The sequence below is a fragment of the Triturus cristatus genome, chromosome 4_2 (assembly GCF_964204655.1).
Source record: "Triturus cristatus chromosome 4_2, aTriCri1.1, whole genome shotgun sequence".
Taxonomy (NCBI): domain Eukaryota; kingdom Metazoa; phylum Chordata; class Amphibia; order Caudata; family Salamandridae; genus Triturus; species Triturus cristatus.
Window position 1 is genome coordinate 229086034 of NC_140586.1, and position 18876 is coordinate 229104909.

Genomic DNA, 18876 nt, shown 5'->3' on the forward strand with positions numbered 1-18876 from the left:
GATATCCTAGTCGGATGAATATCATGTGATGTCTTTTTGGTGACGCCATTATTATACTCAATACTGATCTTAAAGCTTAGCAAATCCTACCTCTTTTAGGTCCAAGATTACTGGCAAATTTAAAAGTGCAAAGCACTTTGTTATAAGGGATCTCGGAATTAGCACCCCGGGAGCATTCTCAGTAGAGTATGCCCCTACAGTTAAAAGAAGATCAAGGAGTGAAAAATGTGATCTGCAGTTTATATTTAGCCGATGGAAAAGGGTGCTGACTGCTGGATACACCCAGAATGAGATGATAATGGATGAGGAGAAAATGAAACTAAAAGGACTGACGTTTCTGAGGGTCATTCCTCTGAGGAGAGTGGCGAGAGGTCATTCCTCTAATGAGGGCCTGAAGTATGGAATTGGGAAGGGGCAGAGGGGGCCCTTTAAAAGAACAGGAATTGGCAAAGCTAATAACTCTGACATTGGCAAGTAACCACGTTTTTGCAAACAAATGGTTTTCTTTGAAAATGTAAAAGCAATAAAAAGCTTTTGAAAAATCCACGTCAAAAAGCTGCATGCACAAAAATAAATGCAAACAAACATGAAATGAAAGCTGTAAGAAGCTGAAAGACACTAAAATATTTGCAAAGAAACAGACATAATGAAAAAGGTGTTTTGAGTCAAACGAGCATGGCGAAGTTGAACTACGGCCTTAAAACTGATTTTGGGATATGGGGCTTGATGTATTAAAAGACAGGTCACGAAAAGTGGTGGCAAATTGCACACCAATTTTTTGCCAGCAGTCTTTAATTTTGTGATGCGACCTATGGTACCGATAGGTCACGCAGCAAAGTCACCAGTCACAGAACAATCTGACTAATGAATATTAATTAGGCAGGTCACTAATAATGAGCACTGCGTTTGTAACAAATCACAAGGAACAACAGACCACCATCTCTTTGTTTGCAATCCCAAATGAGCTGATTTTTAAAGGACCAGAGCTGTTCGTTAAAGGTACTGGTGAAGTTTAAAAAACTAAAACTTCCTGGTTAAGAAAATATCCTGGGGAGGCGGGGCGATGGCAGTGGCGCCCTAGAACACTGCCGACTCACCCGAAGATGGGATGCGTGACAGGACGCGCCTACCTCTTTGTGAACCAGTTACCAACTTCATTAAAATGTAGTGAACTGATCAATGGTTTGCAACTGCATTGTGGTTGCAAGCAACTGTTACGTTCCTTGCAAATCGCAATTAAGAGACTTGGAATAGATCACAAAATGAGTTAAGTAAGCAGAATTTTTTTGGGCGATTACTGGATTTGAAATGGCAGAATGGCTTTGTGTTTCGGCCCCAAGTTCAAATGATTGCAGTACTGCAATTACTTTCCACTAAAAACAATTTCTGAAAAGTGAAAGTCCTGTTCATTTTCTGTTTTTTACTCCCATTTTCCATCATTTCATTTCCTTTTCAGAAAAGACACGTTTCTTCTGAAGCAAAAAAAAAACCCATCTGCCACCCTGTCTGGTTTACGTTTTGGCCCTCCTTTCTGATTTGTGAGAGGGCTAAAACTGTTTTTTATTTTTGTTATTTTTACACTAAAATGTTCACAGTTTGAAGTATCTGAAAACAAAATAAAAATAAGGAAGAAAGGCATCTGCATGTTTTTCCAAGTGTTCCTTCTAGATATTTACATTTTATTTATATCTCTGTTTTAAAAAAAAGTAAATAAATAAATCAAACATTTTTTTTTTCACAAAGACCAGAACAATCTTTTTCCCCATGTAATCTTTCTGACCATTAACCCTTATTTTTTATTTTCTTGACTTGATCGTCAGCTGATTCCAGGTTAAAAAAGCAAAATAAATCCAAACCCTCCCAAAGCTCCCCAACCCCTCAATATTATGCTCCCCTTTACATTTGGTACCCTTTTGGCATTTTTTATTTAAATGATTTCTTTAAAATGGTACATGGCGTTTCATGCATTTTCTTTTCATTTTGTTTTTATTTTTTTTATTTTTTTTTAAAACATTCGTTTTTTCCCATTCTTTTTCTTTTTTTTAATACTTTTTCCTCCTGGTAATTTTTATTACTCTTTCATTTTATTTTATTTTTTTAATTAAATGTTCATTTTTTGCGTTTTGGACAGTCCCCGCTTTCTTCCACCCCAACCCTCATTTTTTCCTCCCCTCACCCGTCACCCACCCATGGGTCCCAACCCTTGCCCTTTTCCCCACACCACTGCCACTTCTTCCTCCAACGGCGGTCCGCACCGAGCCCCACAGACTCATACTGGGGTCGTTCGCCGGTTGGCTGTATTGGTATGAACTGAGTCCTTACTGTCCTTCTGTATACAGTTGTGAACCTGAAGGAAACTGTTATCTCTGTCGGAGTTGTAGGTGGCTGTGGGTGTGGTGGCTGCCTTAAGGGGGTCCCTGCTCAATGTGTACATTGATATCTCTGTTGAAGGCAGGGTGTTGAAGCCCTTCATTCCGACGGGCGAGGCATCTCTGGAATGTGAGGGCTCAGTGGAGCGGGAGCTGGAGCGGCTGCGCCTCTGGTAGCGGTAGCGATAGCTTGGGATGCGGGTAATGGCAGAGGACTGAAGGTAGTCCGTAGCACGGGCTGTGGCCCGTAGCTGTTTGTGTCGGTCGATGAACATGTGCACGGCCAATACACCCACCATCTCAGCGATGATGAAGGAGAGGGCTCCAAAGTAGAAGGACCAGCCATATGAGTAGCTATTCTTCTTGGAGTCACTCTTGGACGGGTCTCCCGCATTGGCCGAGATATAGACGATGATCCCGATGATGTTGCTCAGACCTGGAGAGGGAGGACGTGTGGGCAATGTGGAGGACAGGTTGATAAATGTATGATGTAAATGATGGGAAAGGGATTTAAGGGTTGAGGTAATGAGTTATTGTATGATTTCAGGACACAAGGTGTGAATGTTGAGAGCAAAGATTGGTTTTGGACAAAATATTGGATGAGATGTAGGATTTGGGGGTACGGATTTATGTTTAGCCGATGGAGAAAAATAACAGATGAGATGATGTATAACATTTGGGAATCAAAAGAATAAGGATGAAGATGAAAGAAGGGTTCACAGTAGGAAAATGAAAGGCAGGGATTGTGGATAGTGAAAGACAGAGAAAGGAAACAGAAGAAACAAAGAAGCCATGAGTGACACACATCTATTCAGTAGTAACCACTATCAATGTTCACTGCAGGGAAATAATCCAAGACACAAACAACTGTGAACGAAGTCCATCCAATCTTATCAAAAACTGACTTGTGATTCAAAATCTTGATTCCTGATATCACGTGATGAATCCTGATACACATAACATGAATGATAATAACTCATTTCCGATTCTGTTACCATAGCTGAATTCTGATAGCATATCGGGAATTCTTCATTCCATAACATGAATTGTGATACCATATTCTAAGTTCTGATAGCCTATCGTGAATCCAGAATCCCATATCATAAATCCTGATCCCATATCATGAATTCTGATCAGATATTGTGAACTCTGATCCCATATCGCAAATTGTGATACTCATGGAATAGCCTGATACCAAATTGTGAAACATGTTACCATCTCCTCATGATACAAAATATTGAACCCTGATGATATATCACAAATTGTGATACCATATTTCAAATCCAAATCCCATAAAATTAATTCTGATCCCATCCATTAATCATGCTACCATTAACATGCATCACACGACTAAAACCTCATACGATGACACCACAAAATGAATCCAGGTGCCCATAACATGACTTCTGTTACCATTTCTTAAACCAAATATCCATATCATGAATCCTGAATTCATAACATGAATTATGATACCCTCTCATGAAACTGTGCCCCTGTAATGTGAATTCTGATAAGGCTTAAAGCCATATTATTAATCTAGATACCATACAATCAGGGCCACTGGAATTAAGTGATTCTGCAGCAACAGCATTTACCACATAATAAAGCATTTGTTGAACTAGCCACATAATTTAGCATAGCAAAATTTTGAGATTTAAAAAAAAAAATGTTTCCATCTCATACGGAGCTACTGTTCCTAAAGGAAATGCTACACCTGCTGTCACAAGGTGTCAGATCTTTGCAAATGTTAACTGCCCACCTTTCAGTTGCTTATTTTCTCAGATTTAACTTGTGTTAACATTACAAACTAACAAAATACCCCTCACATGGTACGCACAGAATTATGCTGCATAATTAGCTTTTTACTTGCAGCTTAATTTAATCAGCTCTACCATATACGTTAGTCCTCCGTTGCTGCATAATTTTAGTGGCCCTACAAATTATGAACCCTTAAACCGACACCATGAGTCCTGACACCATATCACAAATTTGGATGTCCATATCCTGAATCCTAATACTAGAGCATAACTTCTGGTACTGCCTCATGAATCCTGATACCATCTCCTGAATCATGACGCCATCTCATGGATCCTTATACCCATATCGTGAATGTGGCTGCCCACAATATAAACCCTGACACACAGCATGAGCCATGATGCCATAACATGAACCTCAATACCAGAAAATGATTATTGAACCCATAGCTTGCATCCTAATACCCTTAATGCCATCTCAATAATTCTGGTGCCCTCAACATGAATCCAAATACAAACATCATGAGCATTTTCTCCCATAACATGAATTCTGATAGCATATCATGAATCCTTAATTCCATAACATGCATCCGGACACTTGTGGATACCATATCATAAATCATTACCACATGTAAAATAATCCCAATACCACAATATGAATCCCAATACCATTTTATGAATCCAGATACCATAACATGAATTCCACTGCAATAACATGACTCCTGATACTATTTCAGAAATCCTGAACCCATAACATGAATCGTGATAGAAAAAGGACTCCTGTCACCCGTAAATTCAATTGAGATATGATAACATTAACTACTAACACCAAATAATCAATCGTGACACCCCTAAAATTAACTCTGGCACTCATCGCCTGTGCCCTGACAGAAGGCTACTCTCATCTTAACCAACAGGAAGCCAGCCCCTCATACTGAACCTTAACTTATTTTTACAAACTGTATAACCTGGGCCCTCGCCCTAAATGTTTGTTGGGTTTGGATCATTGAGATAAATGTCACTGCAGTATCAAATTTGGGCAACATTAGAGCAAAAAGAAAAATTTGCAAACACATAATCATAAAATAATCAGCAAAATATAGAAGTAGTCAGCAGAAAACAAGAACATATACTGAAAGTCGCAAACAGACCTAACTAATGCCAAATAGAACAAGCATTGGCAAAGCCACTAGATCTTATGCATGTGACCCATTGGCTTTGCCAATGGCTAAAGTATAAAAAAAAAAGCCTTTGACATTTTTTAGGCGTGCACTCCACACAAGTGTGTTCCTACAAAGTGACGCATACTTTTTTTTCTTTTCAGTTACCGATCCAAGTTAGATCTGTAACTGAAAAGAAAATATGTAAAAACTTCAGTTTTTTATTTTTTTAAAGTGGGCTGGTAGAGACCAACAGAGGAGGAGAGCTAGGCAATGCCGGGGAGCATGAAGGGATAATGGTGAAGCAAAATGGATAGGATAGGGATGCCAAAGCAACATGGAAGGAGATGTAAAAATGACAGGTGGGAGGCTTGGAAGAAACACAAAAACAACAGGGGGAAGGCAGGTTGCAAAGGCAGAAAAGGGGTTGGAGAAAGCAACACGGAGGGTGGTGTGGGGGGAAGCAATGGAGAGAAGCACATAGGTGAGTGCAAGCCGGAGGAGGGCGAGGAGAGGCAGTTAGACTGTAGAGAGCAACATGGAGTACAGGGGAAAGATGTACACGAGGGAGATGGCTCAAAAACACACACTTAAATGTAGTGCTTCACACAAAAGAAAATAGTGGTGTTTAAAAAGCAAGCAGTGGTAGCAGTAATGCCAGCCAATCAAAGAGATTGCAACGGGGCAATACTCCATGGGGGGGCAAACACAAGATTGACAAGCTGGGACATGAATAAGAAGCAGGCAAATGAGAGTGACAGGAAACGCAACCAATGGCAAGAAATGGGATGGCTCCAATCCCTGCTGTGTTCTTGGTAAGTCACACTATGTATGCCTCGCAACAGACAGCCGCAGTAGGCTCGACCTAAAAGCCAGCTGAAACAGCTGAATATTCTGAAGTGTGCAAATCGAAAAAAGATAAGGGGAAATCCATACTGCCAAAGGAAGGAATGTCCAAAGAAGACTGGCAAACGGAGAGTGCCCTGTTTGGTCTTTTGTGCTGGGGCCTGTTGATCCCTAGCCTCTCTAAAGATTGCTGCAAGCCACACCGACACCCTCTGAAAAGTAAACCTTACTGTTCTAATAGGTTTGGCTTCTTAGGGTATTTATTAATGTATTTATTTATTAGATTTCTAAGGCGCAGCAGCTACCCAAAAAGGGTTTCCCGGCGCCGGAGCAGGCCAAAAGAGTGTGTAGCAGCTTTGTGAGATTACTAGTTAAAAAGCCGGGTTTTCAAAGATTTGCGAAAAAGGGCGTAGACCGTTTCGTTACGGATGGCTAAAGGAAGTGAGTTCCATAGTGAGGAACAAAGGTAGGCGAACGATCTACCTCACCTTCAAGATAGTTTGATTCTGGGTACAGAGAAATTCCCTTGAGTGGAGGTGCGAAGGCAGCGGGTAGGCACGTAGGGGCTGACTAGCGATTGTAAGTACTGAGGTGCTGTGCCTATTTTGATTTTGAACATGTAGCTCAGAGCTTTGAACTTGATTTGGCTCTCAACCCTGAGCCAATGCAAGTCCCGCAGATGGTTAGAGATGGAAGTAGCTCTGGGAACCCTGCAAAGTAGTCTTGCAGCAGAGTTTTGTACCATCTGCAGCCTGCGAGTCACCGCCTTGTTGGATCTGAGATAAAGAACGTTTCCGTAGTCCAGTCTTGAGGTGATAAGAGCTTGGACTACTGTTCTCTGGGTGAAATCAGGCAGAATCCAGATGATCTTTTTGAGCCACTTCAAGATGGTGAAACAGGTGGCAGTTACCTTAACTGCTTGATGGTGCATAGTAAGCGAGTCATTGATGGTTACGCCTAGGTTGCGGACTGGACTGGAGGGACAAGGAAGTGCTCCCTTCTCAGAGGGCCAATGTTGAGGTCCCCAGAGATCTTTGTTTTTGCCATGGATCACGACCTCGGTTTTCTCCCTGTTAAGTTTTAGATGATTAGTATTCATCCATGATGCAATTTTCCTTAGGCCTAGCTGAAGGGGGGATGATCCGTCCGTACTTTCCATGGAGAGAGAGAAGATAATTTGGGAGTCGTCTGCGTAGGAGAACAGAGTCAGCCCAACATCTTCCGCAATGTCGGCTAAGGGTTTTACATATAAGTTAAAAAGTAGAGGGCTAAGGATGGAGCCCTGAGGCACCCCATAGGGGAAGGGATGGATGTCAGAGCTGGCTATTGGGTAAAAGATTTGGAAAGTGCGGTTAGCCAGGGAAGAGGCGAGCCACTTTAAGGCTCAGCCACAGATTCCTAGTGATCTCAACGTATTGATTAGTGTTATGTGAGATACCGCATCGAATGCTGCGCTTAGGTCTAATAAAATGAGGGCAACAGTATCTCCAGTATCCAGATGGCGGCGTAGCCTTTCCGTTACCCCCAGTAGTGTTGTTTCCGTGGAGAAATCCGCTCTGAAACCAGATTGTAAAGGATGGAGGATTTTGTTGGTTTTGACAAATTTGGAGAGCTGGGAGTGGATGTGTTTCTCCAAACTTTTTGAAAAGGTCGGCAGCAGAGAGATGGGCCGATAGTTGGAGGGTAAGTCAGGGTCGGCATTGGGCTTTTTTATGAGAGGGGTTACCATTGCATGCTTCCAGTCAGGTGGACCCTTAAAAGTCGTGCAACCCAAGTTAAATCAGGAACAAGCTTCCAAAAGAAACCAGTGCTGGGAAAAGAGAATGAGAATGATCAAATATTTCCATACCCACTACCAGTCAGACAGAAACTTTAAACATTGATCTTAAAGGTTCGGGGTGAAAGCAGCAAAAGCTAAAGAAAAGAAAGCATTTTCTAAAAACAAATGTAAGTGCGACAAAAAAGGTTTAATCTGATGAATTAAGGGCAATTAGAAATTACGGGTTTGGGCTACTTTTGAGATGAAGCGTTCAGGTGAAGTGCCGAATTCACTGTAAATCCCACTACATGGGCAGTAGATATAACTGTTGGGGATACGAAAAGAAGAAAAAGCAGATGTCCAGGACAGGACAGAAGGTGGAGAAGAAACAAAGGAACAAATAAAGAATGTTCATTTTGAAAGGGTTCCCCGTTAAAGGGTGAGGGGGCATCCAGTCCTCGATTGCATAAGACGTTACCAGAGGTGTAGAATACCAGCCAAAGATGACACCCCAGAATTAAGGAGATTGCCCTAATCATATCAATGTAGGGAGATACCACCAATGATAAGTAGGCATCGTAGTGGTTCGGAGTAAAAACTAAAAATAATAAGACAGAATCACTCCACAGAGCATATGAAGAAGGATCTAACGGTGTGGCCTCCATCTGAACCACTTAGAATCTACTGCAGAGAAAGACAGAGTCACAAGAGGATAGATATGTCTCTTTGGCTAGCAGTGGAAAAGATTTCAGTGTTGGCCAACAAGGGACATGTCAATACAAGACTTTTTGGCTGTCTACATAAGGCAAATTTATGTATGATGATTCTAACTGAAAATCATTTACATATGCAAGAGGTTATTTTAAAAACCTGTCATGAGAAAGCCATTCTTAACCATCATGAACTGCTGTTCCCAGGAAGCGAGAGACCCTTAAATCAGTATTATTCAATTGTTTATTTGGAATTCTTGAACAAATATAAGTAGCTTTGCTGGAAATAAAGAAGTAAATACTTATGTTGTTTGGTCTGAAGACTGACGGCAAAGGCCGATGAAGAGGGTTCAAGTTGTGTTTTTCAACTGGAAGACAATACAAGGGTGATTCAGGCACCTAAAGTCTTAGACTGATATAAGAAAGCATGCGTTGACCAGTTTTGGATCTATCTGTGCTAGATACACGTATTTTAAAATTCTTCCAAGTACAGAAGTTGTAATGCTTTTGCTAAATGTTCCCAGGCTCACGAAGTGTATTAAAGAACCTCCCAAGCTGGAAATGGGTACCAAGGGGCAAACTTGAGAGGCACAATTTCATCCGATACAGCACCAGTCGCAGCTTTGCAATCTGAATCCAGTGTTTCAAGAAAACTAAAAGAATTACCAGAACGTGGATGAGAGGCAGAAAAAAACTCCTTAAAAGAGAATTTCCAGGCTGATTAATCATATCTACGGCATGGAACACAAGAACAGCCAACCATTTGATAGGTGTAGTCGGGGAACATAATATGTAACAACTTATTAACAGTCTCACCCAAAATATGAGGAGCAACAATAACTAGGGGACAGATTCAAACAAACAAGTTACTTACCTTTGGTATCCTCTTTCTGGTAAAGACTATCTAGCCACAGATTCCTCACCTTTAAATATTCCATGGGTGTCAGAGTGGATCCAGAAACTTTACCATAGTACCTCTGTGCACTGGAAGGGGGTGCCCTACGGTCTGCACTGACGCTATTCTACTCTGGAAGTGAAGTTTGGGGCCTTTATAGGTGCTACTCCTGCACGCTGATGTCGGTTTCCTTCGAGGCTGTCCGAGCCCCCAGACATGGAGCCCAAAAAGCAAACTGACAGAGCAGTGTGCAGATTCCTAGACTTGGGACCTTATTAAAGGGTAGAGTCCAATAAAGTCTGATAAAGACTTCTAGATGCAGATTCCTCACCTTGTGAATAAATACCAAAGCAGTACCAAACTGGAGGCGGGATGTGAATGTACTCAAACCAGAAAGTCCTGCAGGTCCGAACAGGCAAATTACCCTTCTTGGCAGACTTAGCAGTCCAGGCAATATTACTTTGTGAATGTATGGAAGGCTGCCTATGCATCCACCTGGAAAATGTCTATTAGAGTGAATTCACGTTCTAATGCAGTTGTAGCAGCTTTGGTCCCGGTAGGATGAGAACACGGTCCTTCGGAGGCTGCTTTTCAGCCAGTGTGCAGATGATCTTAATGCAGAGAAAGATCCAGCACGGTATGGTATGCTTCTGTACAGCTTTGCTTTTTTTCGCTTCAGCAAATCTACAAAAAGTTGATTGTCCACCTGGTGGTCCTTTGTACGATTGATGAGGAAAGTGAGCGCTCTTTTAGGGTCCAAGCACTGGAGTCTCTCCTCCGCCTTATCACAACAGGTGTTTTAAACAAGGAAGGTTGCTCAGGGAATTGCAGGAAAGCCGAAAGATAACCTTTAACTGTGCCCAAAGAAAGACCACTCAATCTTCATGCATGAAGGTGAAGATTGTGAAGGCCGGGGTGAAGAACATGGCCCTGCTGCTGCAAAAGTAGATCCTCTTGGAGGGGCAGCCTAATCGGAGGGCAGATGCTCAAACCACTACTTTTGGATACTACACTCTCAGTGCCCATTCTGGAGCCACTAGGGTGACTTGGGTCCAGACAGTTCTCATCTTCAAGAGAACTCTGGGCAGGAGTGGTATAGATGAAAAGGTGTACTGGAGTCCTGAGTCCCACCCGAGGTGAAACGTGTCACCAAGCGAGTGACACCTTGGAAACTCCAACGCCCAGAAGTGCTAACATTAGCATTCTTGGCAGTGGTAAACAGATCGAGCCAAGGTTCTCCCCATGTACTAAACAGACCTTGCACCATCTCCAGGTGTAACTGCCACTAGTGATCATCTAGGTGCCAACAGCTGAGTTCCACCGCCCCTGCATTTAATGAGCCTGCCAGGTGGTTCATCACCAGGAAGATCTCTTAGCAGCCCAACCAAATCCATTGGAGAAAGGCCTCCTGGCACAGGATCCGTGACCTCAGACTACCCTTTTGTTGCAGTATCATATGGCCATGGCGTTGTCCATGAGCACCTATACCAGCCTCTCCTTGATGGACGACAGGAAGGCTTTCAGCGCCAAGCGGATTGCTCTCAGTTCCAAATGTTGTAATGGAGCTAGGGCTTCACCAGAGATGAGAGGCCTCTTCTCTCCACCTCCCCCACGTGACCACCACAACCCAGAAGGGATGCATTCGTCACCTCTGTAAGCTCTGGGTGGGTAAGGGAGGGGGTCTACCGCTGTCTTAACCACTACTGCAGACCTTTGCAGTCTCCTCCAAAATCTGAATTTGGTCGGAGAGGTCCCCATGATGAAGGCATACATCGGAGAAGGAGTCAGATGTGTCTTCGGCACATTTAGTCTGAACCCCAAAGATGACAGGAGGTTTGCTGTAGTCTGGTGGTGGTGGATGATGTCAGCCTTGGGCAAGCCAGCCCTCAACAGCCACCCGTCGAGGTAGGGGAAGACTGGCATCCATGGCCTCCAAAGGTGTGCTGCCACCACACCATCACTTTGGTGAACACCCGAGGGCCACTGTTGAGACCAAAGGGAAGTAGAGAAAAATGAAAGAGCTTCTGTCCCACTACAAACACAGGTAGCGCTAATGGCCCAGCATGACAGGTATGTTGAATTAGGTGCCCTGCAGGACCAATGCCACCATCCACTTTCCAAGATCGAGGGCAGACAAGAACTGGGCAAGGGTGAGCATTTTGAATGTCTCCCTCCGGATGAAGGCATTGAGAAGGCACAGATCTAGAATAGGCTGAAGGCCTCTGTCCTTCTTGAGCTCCATAGAGTCGCAGGAATAACAACCACACCCTACTTCTGGCACAGGCACCCTCTTTACATCCACTTTGACCAAAAAGGCTTGCATGTTATGCCACATAATGGAGAGATGGACTTCTGTCAGTCACTGGGTGGACAGTGGAAGGTGGGGCGGGGACAAAAGGAAGAGTAAAGCATAAACTTTGTAACAATCTGCAGGACCCACCTGTCAGATACGATTGCTTGCAAACCCGGATTGAATTGGTTGATTCTGCCTCCTACCCAGTGGCTGTAAGGGTACACTAAAGAGGTTTGACAGGTGGGGCTGAGGGTGGTTGACTGGGCTGCATTCGGACCTTGGCCGCGTGGGCGGTGGGCACCTCGACCTCTCCTGCTAAACTGCTCGGTTTCCTGCTGGGATTAGACTGGCTGGAAGTAAGGGATGCCTTGGACAAAGCCACTAAAGGAGCGGTGGAATTGTTGTGGTTGATGAGGCTGGGCAGAGAGATCCGGGTAGTGAGCAGTTGCCTTACTCTCTTGAAGCGTTCAAGGGCTGAGTCAGCCTTGTCCCCTAACAGATGAGTCCCATCGAACAGCATGTCCATCAGGGTGGACTGGAGGTCACTGTAGAACCCAGTCAATGACTGCCACACATGGCAACACTGGTGCCTGCAGTTCACCCAAAGGAGTTAGTGGTATCCAAGCCCCAACGAATTGTGAAATTGGCCACATCACAACCATCTTGGATCGTCTGCGAAAGGAACAGGCATAGGTCCTTTGGTACAACAGGGAGGATATGTGCCACTGAGCCCCAAAGGGCTTGAGTGTAACTGTGTAATAATGAAGCAAACATGTGGCGTTGTGTCGATGTGAGGATTTTTTCACAATGACAGGGAGAAGGGCGCTCAAGCTAAATTATGCGTATGTTGGCAAAGTCACGTGTGTGTACGGTGCTACCAGGTCAGGGGAACAAAACACCTTAAAACCCCCGTGGTTAAGTGAGTCAAGAAATCCACAAAATAGGATGAGCAACGAAGTCCCAGGCACACGTAGTTGGGGTTAAAGTATGGTCATAGAATGTTCAATGTCCAATAACAGAATTTGTGGTCAACACCAGAATGATGAGTTGAAATAAATGTAATCAATGTGGCACGAAAAAGCAACCAACCGATACGTGTTTCGTCACCTTTGGGAGTGATCCCATGACTTCTTCAGGGCTGTACGGGTTGCAAATATCAATGGGATGGGCCACAAGCCAGTGATAATTCCAACCCAGCTGGGTGTCCAGAATTGAAAGTGTGAGGACGGTATCAGGAATCGCTCTTGGTATCAACAAGCAGAGTAAGCGATCGCGAGTCTAGAGTAAGCGATCACCAGTCTTCGAAAGTTCAGTATGAGCGTATTAGGAGCCGTTTGGCGGCATAAAAGAACGGTCCAGTGTTCGGCATGAGGGAGGCAGGTGGGCCTGATCACGAGGGTCCTGAGTAGTAGGAGATGGATGGTGTAACACTGGTGCCGAATCGCTGTCCGGATGCGGAGATCATTCGTAGGGCCAAAATGGCTCATGAGAAGAGGTGTCTTCCAAAAGTCTCCACTCGCTTTGACTCCCTGATAGGGAGAGTGGTTGGAAAATTGATGGGGTTGTTATGGCTGGAGGAAGCATGCACTACAAGGCTCTCTGGAGAGCTATGAAAAAAAGGCTGCGTCGCCTAGGACAGGGCGATGACTCCTGGCAATCAGTCTGTAGATTTGGGGGCCAGAACAAGGCTTGGTCCAAGCCCCTATGAGGGTATCAGTCAGGGTCTTATTGAAAGGGAGGAGGTGCTCAGAAGTAGTCTGTCCCGGATGCAGAACCACAGTCAGCACACTTGTTTTCACCTCCATAGTGGGGATCTAGGGGTCTAGAATTTTCCCTTTCCTACAGATCACCATAGAGCAGCACTACAATTCTCCTATGGTGGGGCCGAAGGGAGCGAAAAGAGCAGTCTCTGGAGGGGTAGGGGTATCTAGCCCACTGGTCTCCTGCAAATCCTCATACCAATTGTCCTCGATATAGGGCTGATCAATCTCATCATCACCCTCATTGTCAGAATTAGTGCCAAAGAGAGAATGCAATGAATGAAAGGAAATTCAAGTGCAGGGGCTGGAGTTAGGTCTCGGCTGCGAAAGGCTGCGCTTGCGCAGTCTCGCTCCGAGATTTAATGAGTTGGAGTGACTTTGAGAAGAGGGGCTTGCACCCGCCCCTCTTCTCTCCTGTTCTCCATTGGCTGGCCTCTTAAATGCTGGCCAGCCACTGGAGAAGAGGTCCAGTCACTCCGATTATGCCCCGTCCTTTTCGGATCGGGGGGCGTGTTTTTTGCGAGAAGTCTCAGGGAGGAGACAACAGCAAAACACGCCCCCGAATCCGAAAACGACGTGGCGTTTCTCCGAGGCATTTTTTCTCTGCCTTGGAGAAAGGCGGCGGTGCACCGGGGCGGCCTGTGCTCTCCATCTCCTGCATCCACGGGCTCGGATCGGAAGCACCATTTGGATTGTGTAGTAATTTCCTCCAGGGTTGTGCGGGGCCTATTGCGCCGGGGCTGCGAGCAGGGCTATTGTCTGGGATCGAGAACCGCCGGACTAAATGAGTGCACCGCCTCCATTTTGAACCACCTCAGAAAGCCTTCTAACCAGGGCTGATGAATCCGATATATTTAAAGCCCACCGTGCCAGCCAGGCCTGCACGGGAGGCAGTGTGTCTGTGTGTGTTCAGCTGGTGACACGCCAGCCCTTCCTGCTGATGCCCGGTTTGTTGCATGCTCAATTTCTACTGCCAGCTGCCGTTTGTCTGGGTGCAGTGTGCACGGTCTCTTTCTTTACAGGCAGGGTTTATGAAGGTGAAAGGTAGTAATTTCCTCCAGGGTTGTGCGGGGCCTATTGCGCCGGGGCTGCGAGCAGGGCTATTGTCTGGGATCGAGAACCGCCGGACTAAATGAGCGCACCGCCTCCATTTTGAACCACCTCAGAAAGCCTTCTAACCAGGGCTGATGAATCCGATATATTTAAAGCCCACCGTGCCAGCCAGGCCTGCACGGGAGGCAGTGTGTCTGTGTGTGTTCAGCTGGTGACACGCCAGCCCTTCCTGCTGATGCCCGGTTTGTTGCATGCTCAATTTCTACTGCCAGCTGACGTTTGTCTGGGTGCAGTGTGCACGGTCTCTTTCTTTACAGGCAGGGTTTATGAAGGTGAAAGGTAGTAATTTCCTCCAGGGTTGTGCGGGGCCTATTGCGCCGGGGCTGCGAGCAGGGCTATTGTCTGGGATCGAGAACCGCCGGACTAAATGAGCGCACCGCCTCCATTTTGAACCACCTCAGAAAGCCTTCTAACCAGGGCTGATGAATCCGATATATTTAAAGCCCACCATGCCAGCCAGGCCTGCACGGGAGGCAGTGTGTCTGTGTGTGTTCAGCTGGTGACACGCCAGCCCTTCCTGCTGATGCCCGGTTTGTTGCATGCTCAATTTCTACTGCCAGCTGACGTTTGTCTGGGTGCAGTGTGCACGGTCTCTTTCTTTACAGGCAGGGTTTATGAAGGTGAAAGGTAGTAATTTCCTCCAGGGTTGTGCGGGGCCTATTGCGCCGGGGCTGCGAGCAGGGCTATTGTCTGGGATCGAGAACCGCCGGACTAAATGAGCGCACCGCCTCCATTTTGAACCACCTCAGAAAGCCTTCTAACCAGGGCTGATGAATCCGATATATTTAAAGCCCACCGTGCCAGCCAGGCCTGCACGGGAGGCAGTGTGTCTGTGTGTGTTCAGCTGGTGACACGCCAGCCCTTCCTGCTGATGCCCGGTTTGTTGCATGCTCAATTTCTACTGCCAGCTGCCGTTTGTCTGGGTGCAGTGTGCACGGTCTCTTTCTTTACAGTCAGGATTTCTGAAGGTGAAAGGTGCACATGGTTCTCAAGTGTCTCTCACCACAGGCCTAGCCGCTTTCCTCCCGTGTCACCACTCGTTGATTGCTCTGTAAACAGAAATGATGATTTCTTTTGTTTTGTTTCATCTGCCTCCATGATGTCCTGATGAAAAGCTAAGCATTATAATTTTGCCCATCTCTTGGTGCGGTCCTTTCCAGAGGACACATTTCTCGTGAGACTTGAAGAAATGTACCGTACGTTAGATACACTGCACACGATTTTAAAATGTGTCTGTCTAGATACCAGTCTACATTTGCTTATACATTTTTATTCTTTCTGTACATTTCTCTGAATGCCAGTGTGCAGTGTTCGTTCCCTACTAGGCTTTTCATAATCTGCAAGACGTATGCCTGGTGGAAATTCCAATTAGCTAGAAATTGTTTCTGTCGTATTCAGCTGCGGCGTATGGATTTTTGGACTTTGGGCTATATATGTACAGCTGAAAAAAAGAAAAGTCCTTCTGTTGGCTAGAAAAATACCAAAATAAATCACCAGACACTGGTAGATGACAAAAGCAAGTCCCAAGATCAGCTGTTTTCTTTGTATAGGCATTTTGTCATTCGGTGTACACAAATATGTCAGCAATTTGAGGTCACTTTTAACAAGCCAGCTGGAAATTCACCAACTGGGGAGGAGGGGTGAAATAATTTTCAAATAAACGAGGGATGCATATCCGGTTTTTTAAAGTATATCAACGTAAAGCATCTCTTACTCTCAAGGGAGTTCATAGTGTCGATGACGTCTTTGCTCAAGAGCAGTTGAAATGTCGAACAGAAAAACATGCAGCATTTTCTCGAATAGTACTACTGCTAGCCAATGTGAAATCAGATATGGTATTTAATTGCTACCTTTTCTCGTGGTCTAGTATGAGGTTATCGCTGAGAAATGTCGTTTCTCCTCTAAGCTTTTCCCCACCCACCCTTAGTAATCACAATCTCATGTGAAATGATGTTTCAGTGGAACGCGTTCTGCTCAAAATCTTGGGTTGTTGAAAAACCTAACCAAACGCAATCAGCGAGCCGGCATTTTCCTTCTGTTAATGTAAACCTTGGAAAACGAATTTGGTCAATGAGCCTGTGGATTTCTGCATTGTGGTGTAGGTGGTTTGCAACCCTGTCATTTGCATCGTGTTACGTTTTGCATTCCAGCCTGGCCACTCTGATGTTTGTGTGTTCTGTTTTGTCAGCAGTATGTATGGTCTTCATTTTCTATTTCGAGGAAGGGCAGTGGAGCTTTTTTTTTTCTCCAAGGAAATGAGGTATGCTATGTCTCAGCAGCTGCTATCATACTGCCACTGATGGCTGCTGAGAGGAGCAGTAGCGGAGCGCTAGCTGTTGTGAGGTGACAGTGTGGAGAAAGATTGCATTTTGGGCCTTATCCCGGTACTATACAGTCGACATTTCACTCTGCCCCACCATCATATTTGGCACGCCCTACATTTTCTACTGCCCAATTTGCTTCAGCTTTGATTTTCCTTTATCAGGGCAGTAAAACGCTATGCTCGTGAGACACAGACAACCTCCCACGTGTGCTCTCTGGATAAATACCCGGCTGGTTTAATATCTCAAATGACTATTTTACTTCCTTCTCTCATGCCCTGGGTCCTTTGGGATTTTGGATCCTTCCTTTTATGCCCTCTGCTGTTTTTCCAACTTCCTTTTGTGCCCTCCTCCTTATTGCACCTTATCTCGTTTCACTGTCATGTTGTCCCACCTTGCCTCTTGGCTTCTTCAGGCCCCTGTCTTGCTTCCGTCCTCTTATAACCCAGTTCCTTATGCCACTCACGTTGTTGCCTATACGTTTCTAGTCTGGTTTCGCCCCCTGTTTCCTTGAGTCTTCCCTACCTTCCCATGCCCCCCATTGCTTCGTGACTCGCGAATGCTGCTTTTAGACAATGCTTCATATAGTATAAATGTACTCCCTAGAACTGGCACAACTTTCACAATGTTTCAGACATGTAAAGTAAGGTTTCAGATCATGTTAACCTGTTTACTGTTTTCAACCAGTGTGTAAGGGCCGTCACCAGCTGTTTGTGTTGTTGCTTGCAAAACATAAAGCGGATCAGATCGCTCTACATGCATGTGTTTTGATTTCCCAACCTGCCAAAATGTAGTAGAGCTTCGAATCAAGCTGATCTCCAATGATCAGCGGCCCTATGAAGCAGCATAGCCAAGAACAACAGTGACTCTGTCACTTAGGTCACAGCACCCTTGAGAATGGGCAGCTCTAGGGCAGTGCAACCGGTGAGACCGGGTGCTGACTTTGGGTGGAGACATTATGTTTGCTAGTAAATTAAGGTTTTACAAGCGCTTGCTGCCTCCTTCCTGGCCTCCAGCAATTTGGGCAACAATAAAAATGTCACAATGACTATGGTGATTAATGTTATTCCTAGAGAGAGATCGAAGTTTTGTCTAGTGGAAGTTTTCACTACTGGAAAGGTAGCACATAGGGTTAATGTGCCTGCAGCAAATAACATGTACCCTGCAGATCACAAAGTGCACATAATGTAAATAGGTCAGTGGGCTACTGCGTGTGTGTGTGTGTGTGTGTGTGTGTAGGTGGGTTGCTCTGTGTGAGTGGCTCTGTGGTTGGCTCTGTGTGTGTGGGTGGCTTTGTGTGTGTGGGTGCAAATGCAATAGGTCTCGCATTTGAGAGTGATTCAGCTAGTGACATTGAAAATAACAATGCCGTTTCTTTAAATGTTTTAAAAACAAAAATATAAACAAAAATAATGTCATGAGCAATGCCAATAGCTCTAACTTTGACAATGCCGAGACCATTGCATTGTAAATGCTTGTTTTTATTTGGGCACAGCTCTGGCCTGAGTTGGACTGGCGTCAAGTTGGCTTCAGAGAGGTCAATTGGAACCGCCTCCTTGAGAGGAGAGGTCGTCATTGGCACTGAAGTAGCCAGGCCTGATGTGGGTTTCGGCACCAGGAATGATGTCGGAACTTAAGCTGAGGGCTTAAGTTGATCAGAGGGTCCAGCTAGTGCCAAGGGCATACTCACCTGCGTAGTCCACACAGAGGGACTCTCAGATCCATGGGGCCAAAAGGTGCACCAGAGGGAGTCAGTAGAAATCCAAAGAGCTGGAGCATAGCTATGTGGAATTCGATTTGGTGCAGCGAGCTGAAAGACCCGGAAACTCAGGCTGTGCTGGAACCAGCTGGGGAATTGGCACTAAAGTTGGCCAACTTCGAAAGTGGCAGCGTGAT

The 18876-nt window shown here is 45.1% G+C and overlaps 1 protein-coding gene across 1 annotated transcript in view; it reads right to left on the minus strand.

The window, feature by feature from the left end:
• Positions 1-1530: 1530 nt before the first annotated feature.
• Positions 1531-18876, minus strand: part of CACNG2 (calcium voltage-gated channel auxiliary subunit gamma 2) — a 323387-nt gene continuing 306041 nt past the window's right edge. The window contains exon 4 of the mRNA XM_085601327.1: positions 1531-2805. Within this exon, the coding sequence (XP_085457453.1) occupies positions 2270-2805 (536 nt within the window). The 3' untranslated portion in view covers positions 1531-2269. The remainder of the gene's footprint in view (positions 2806-18876) is intronic.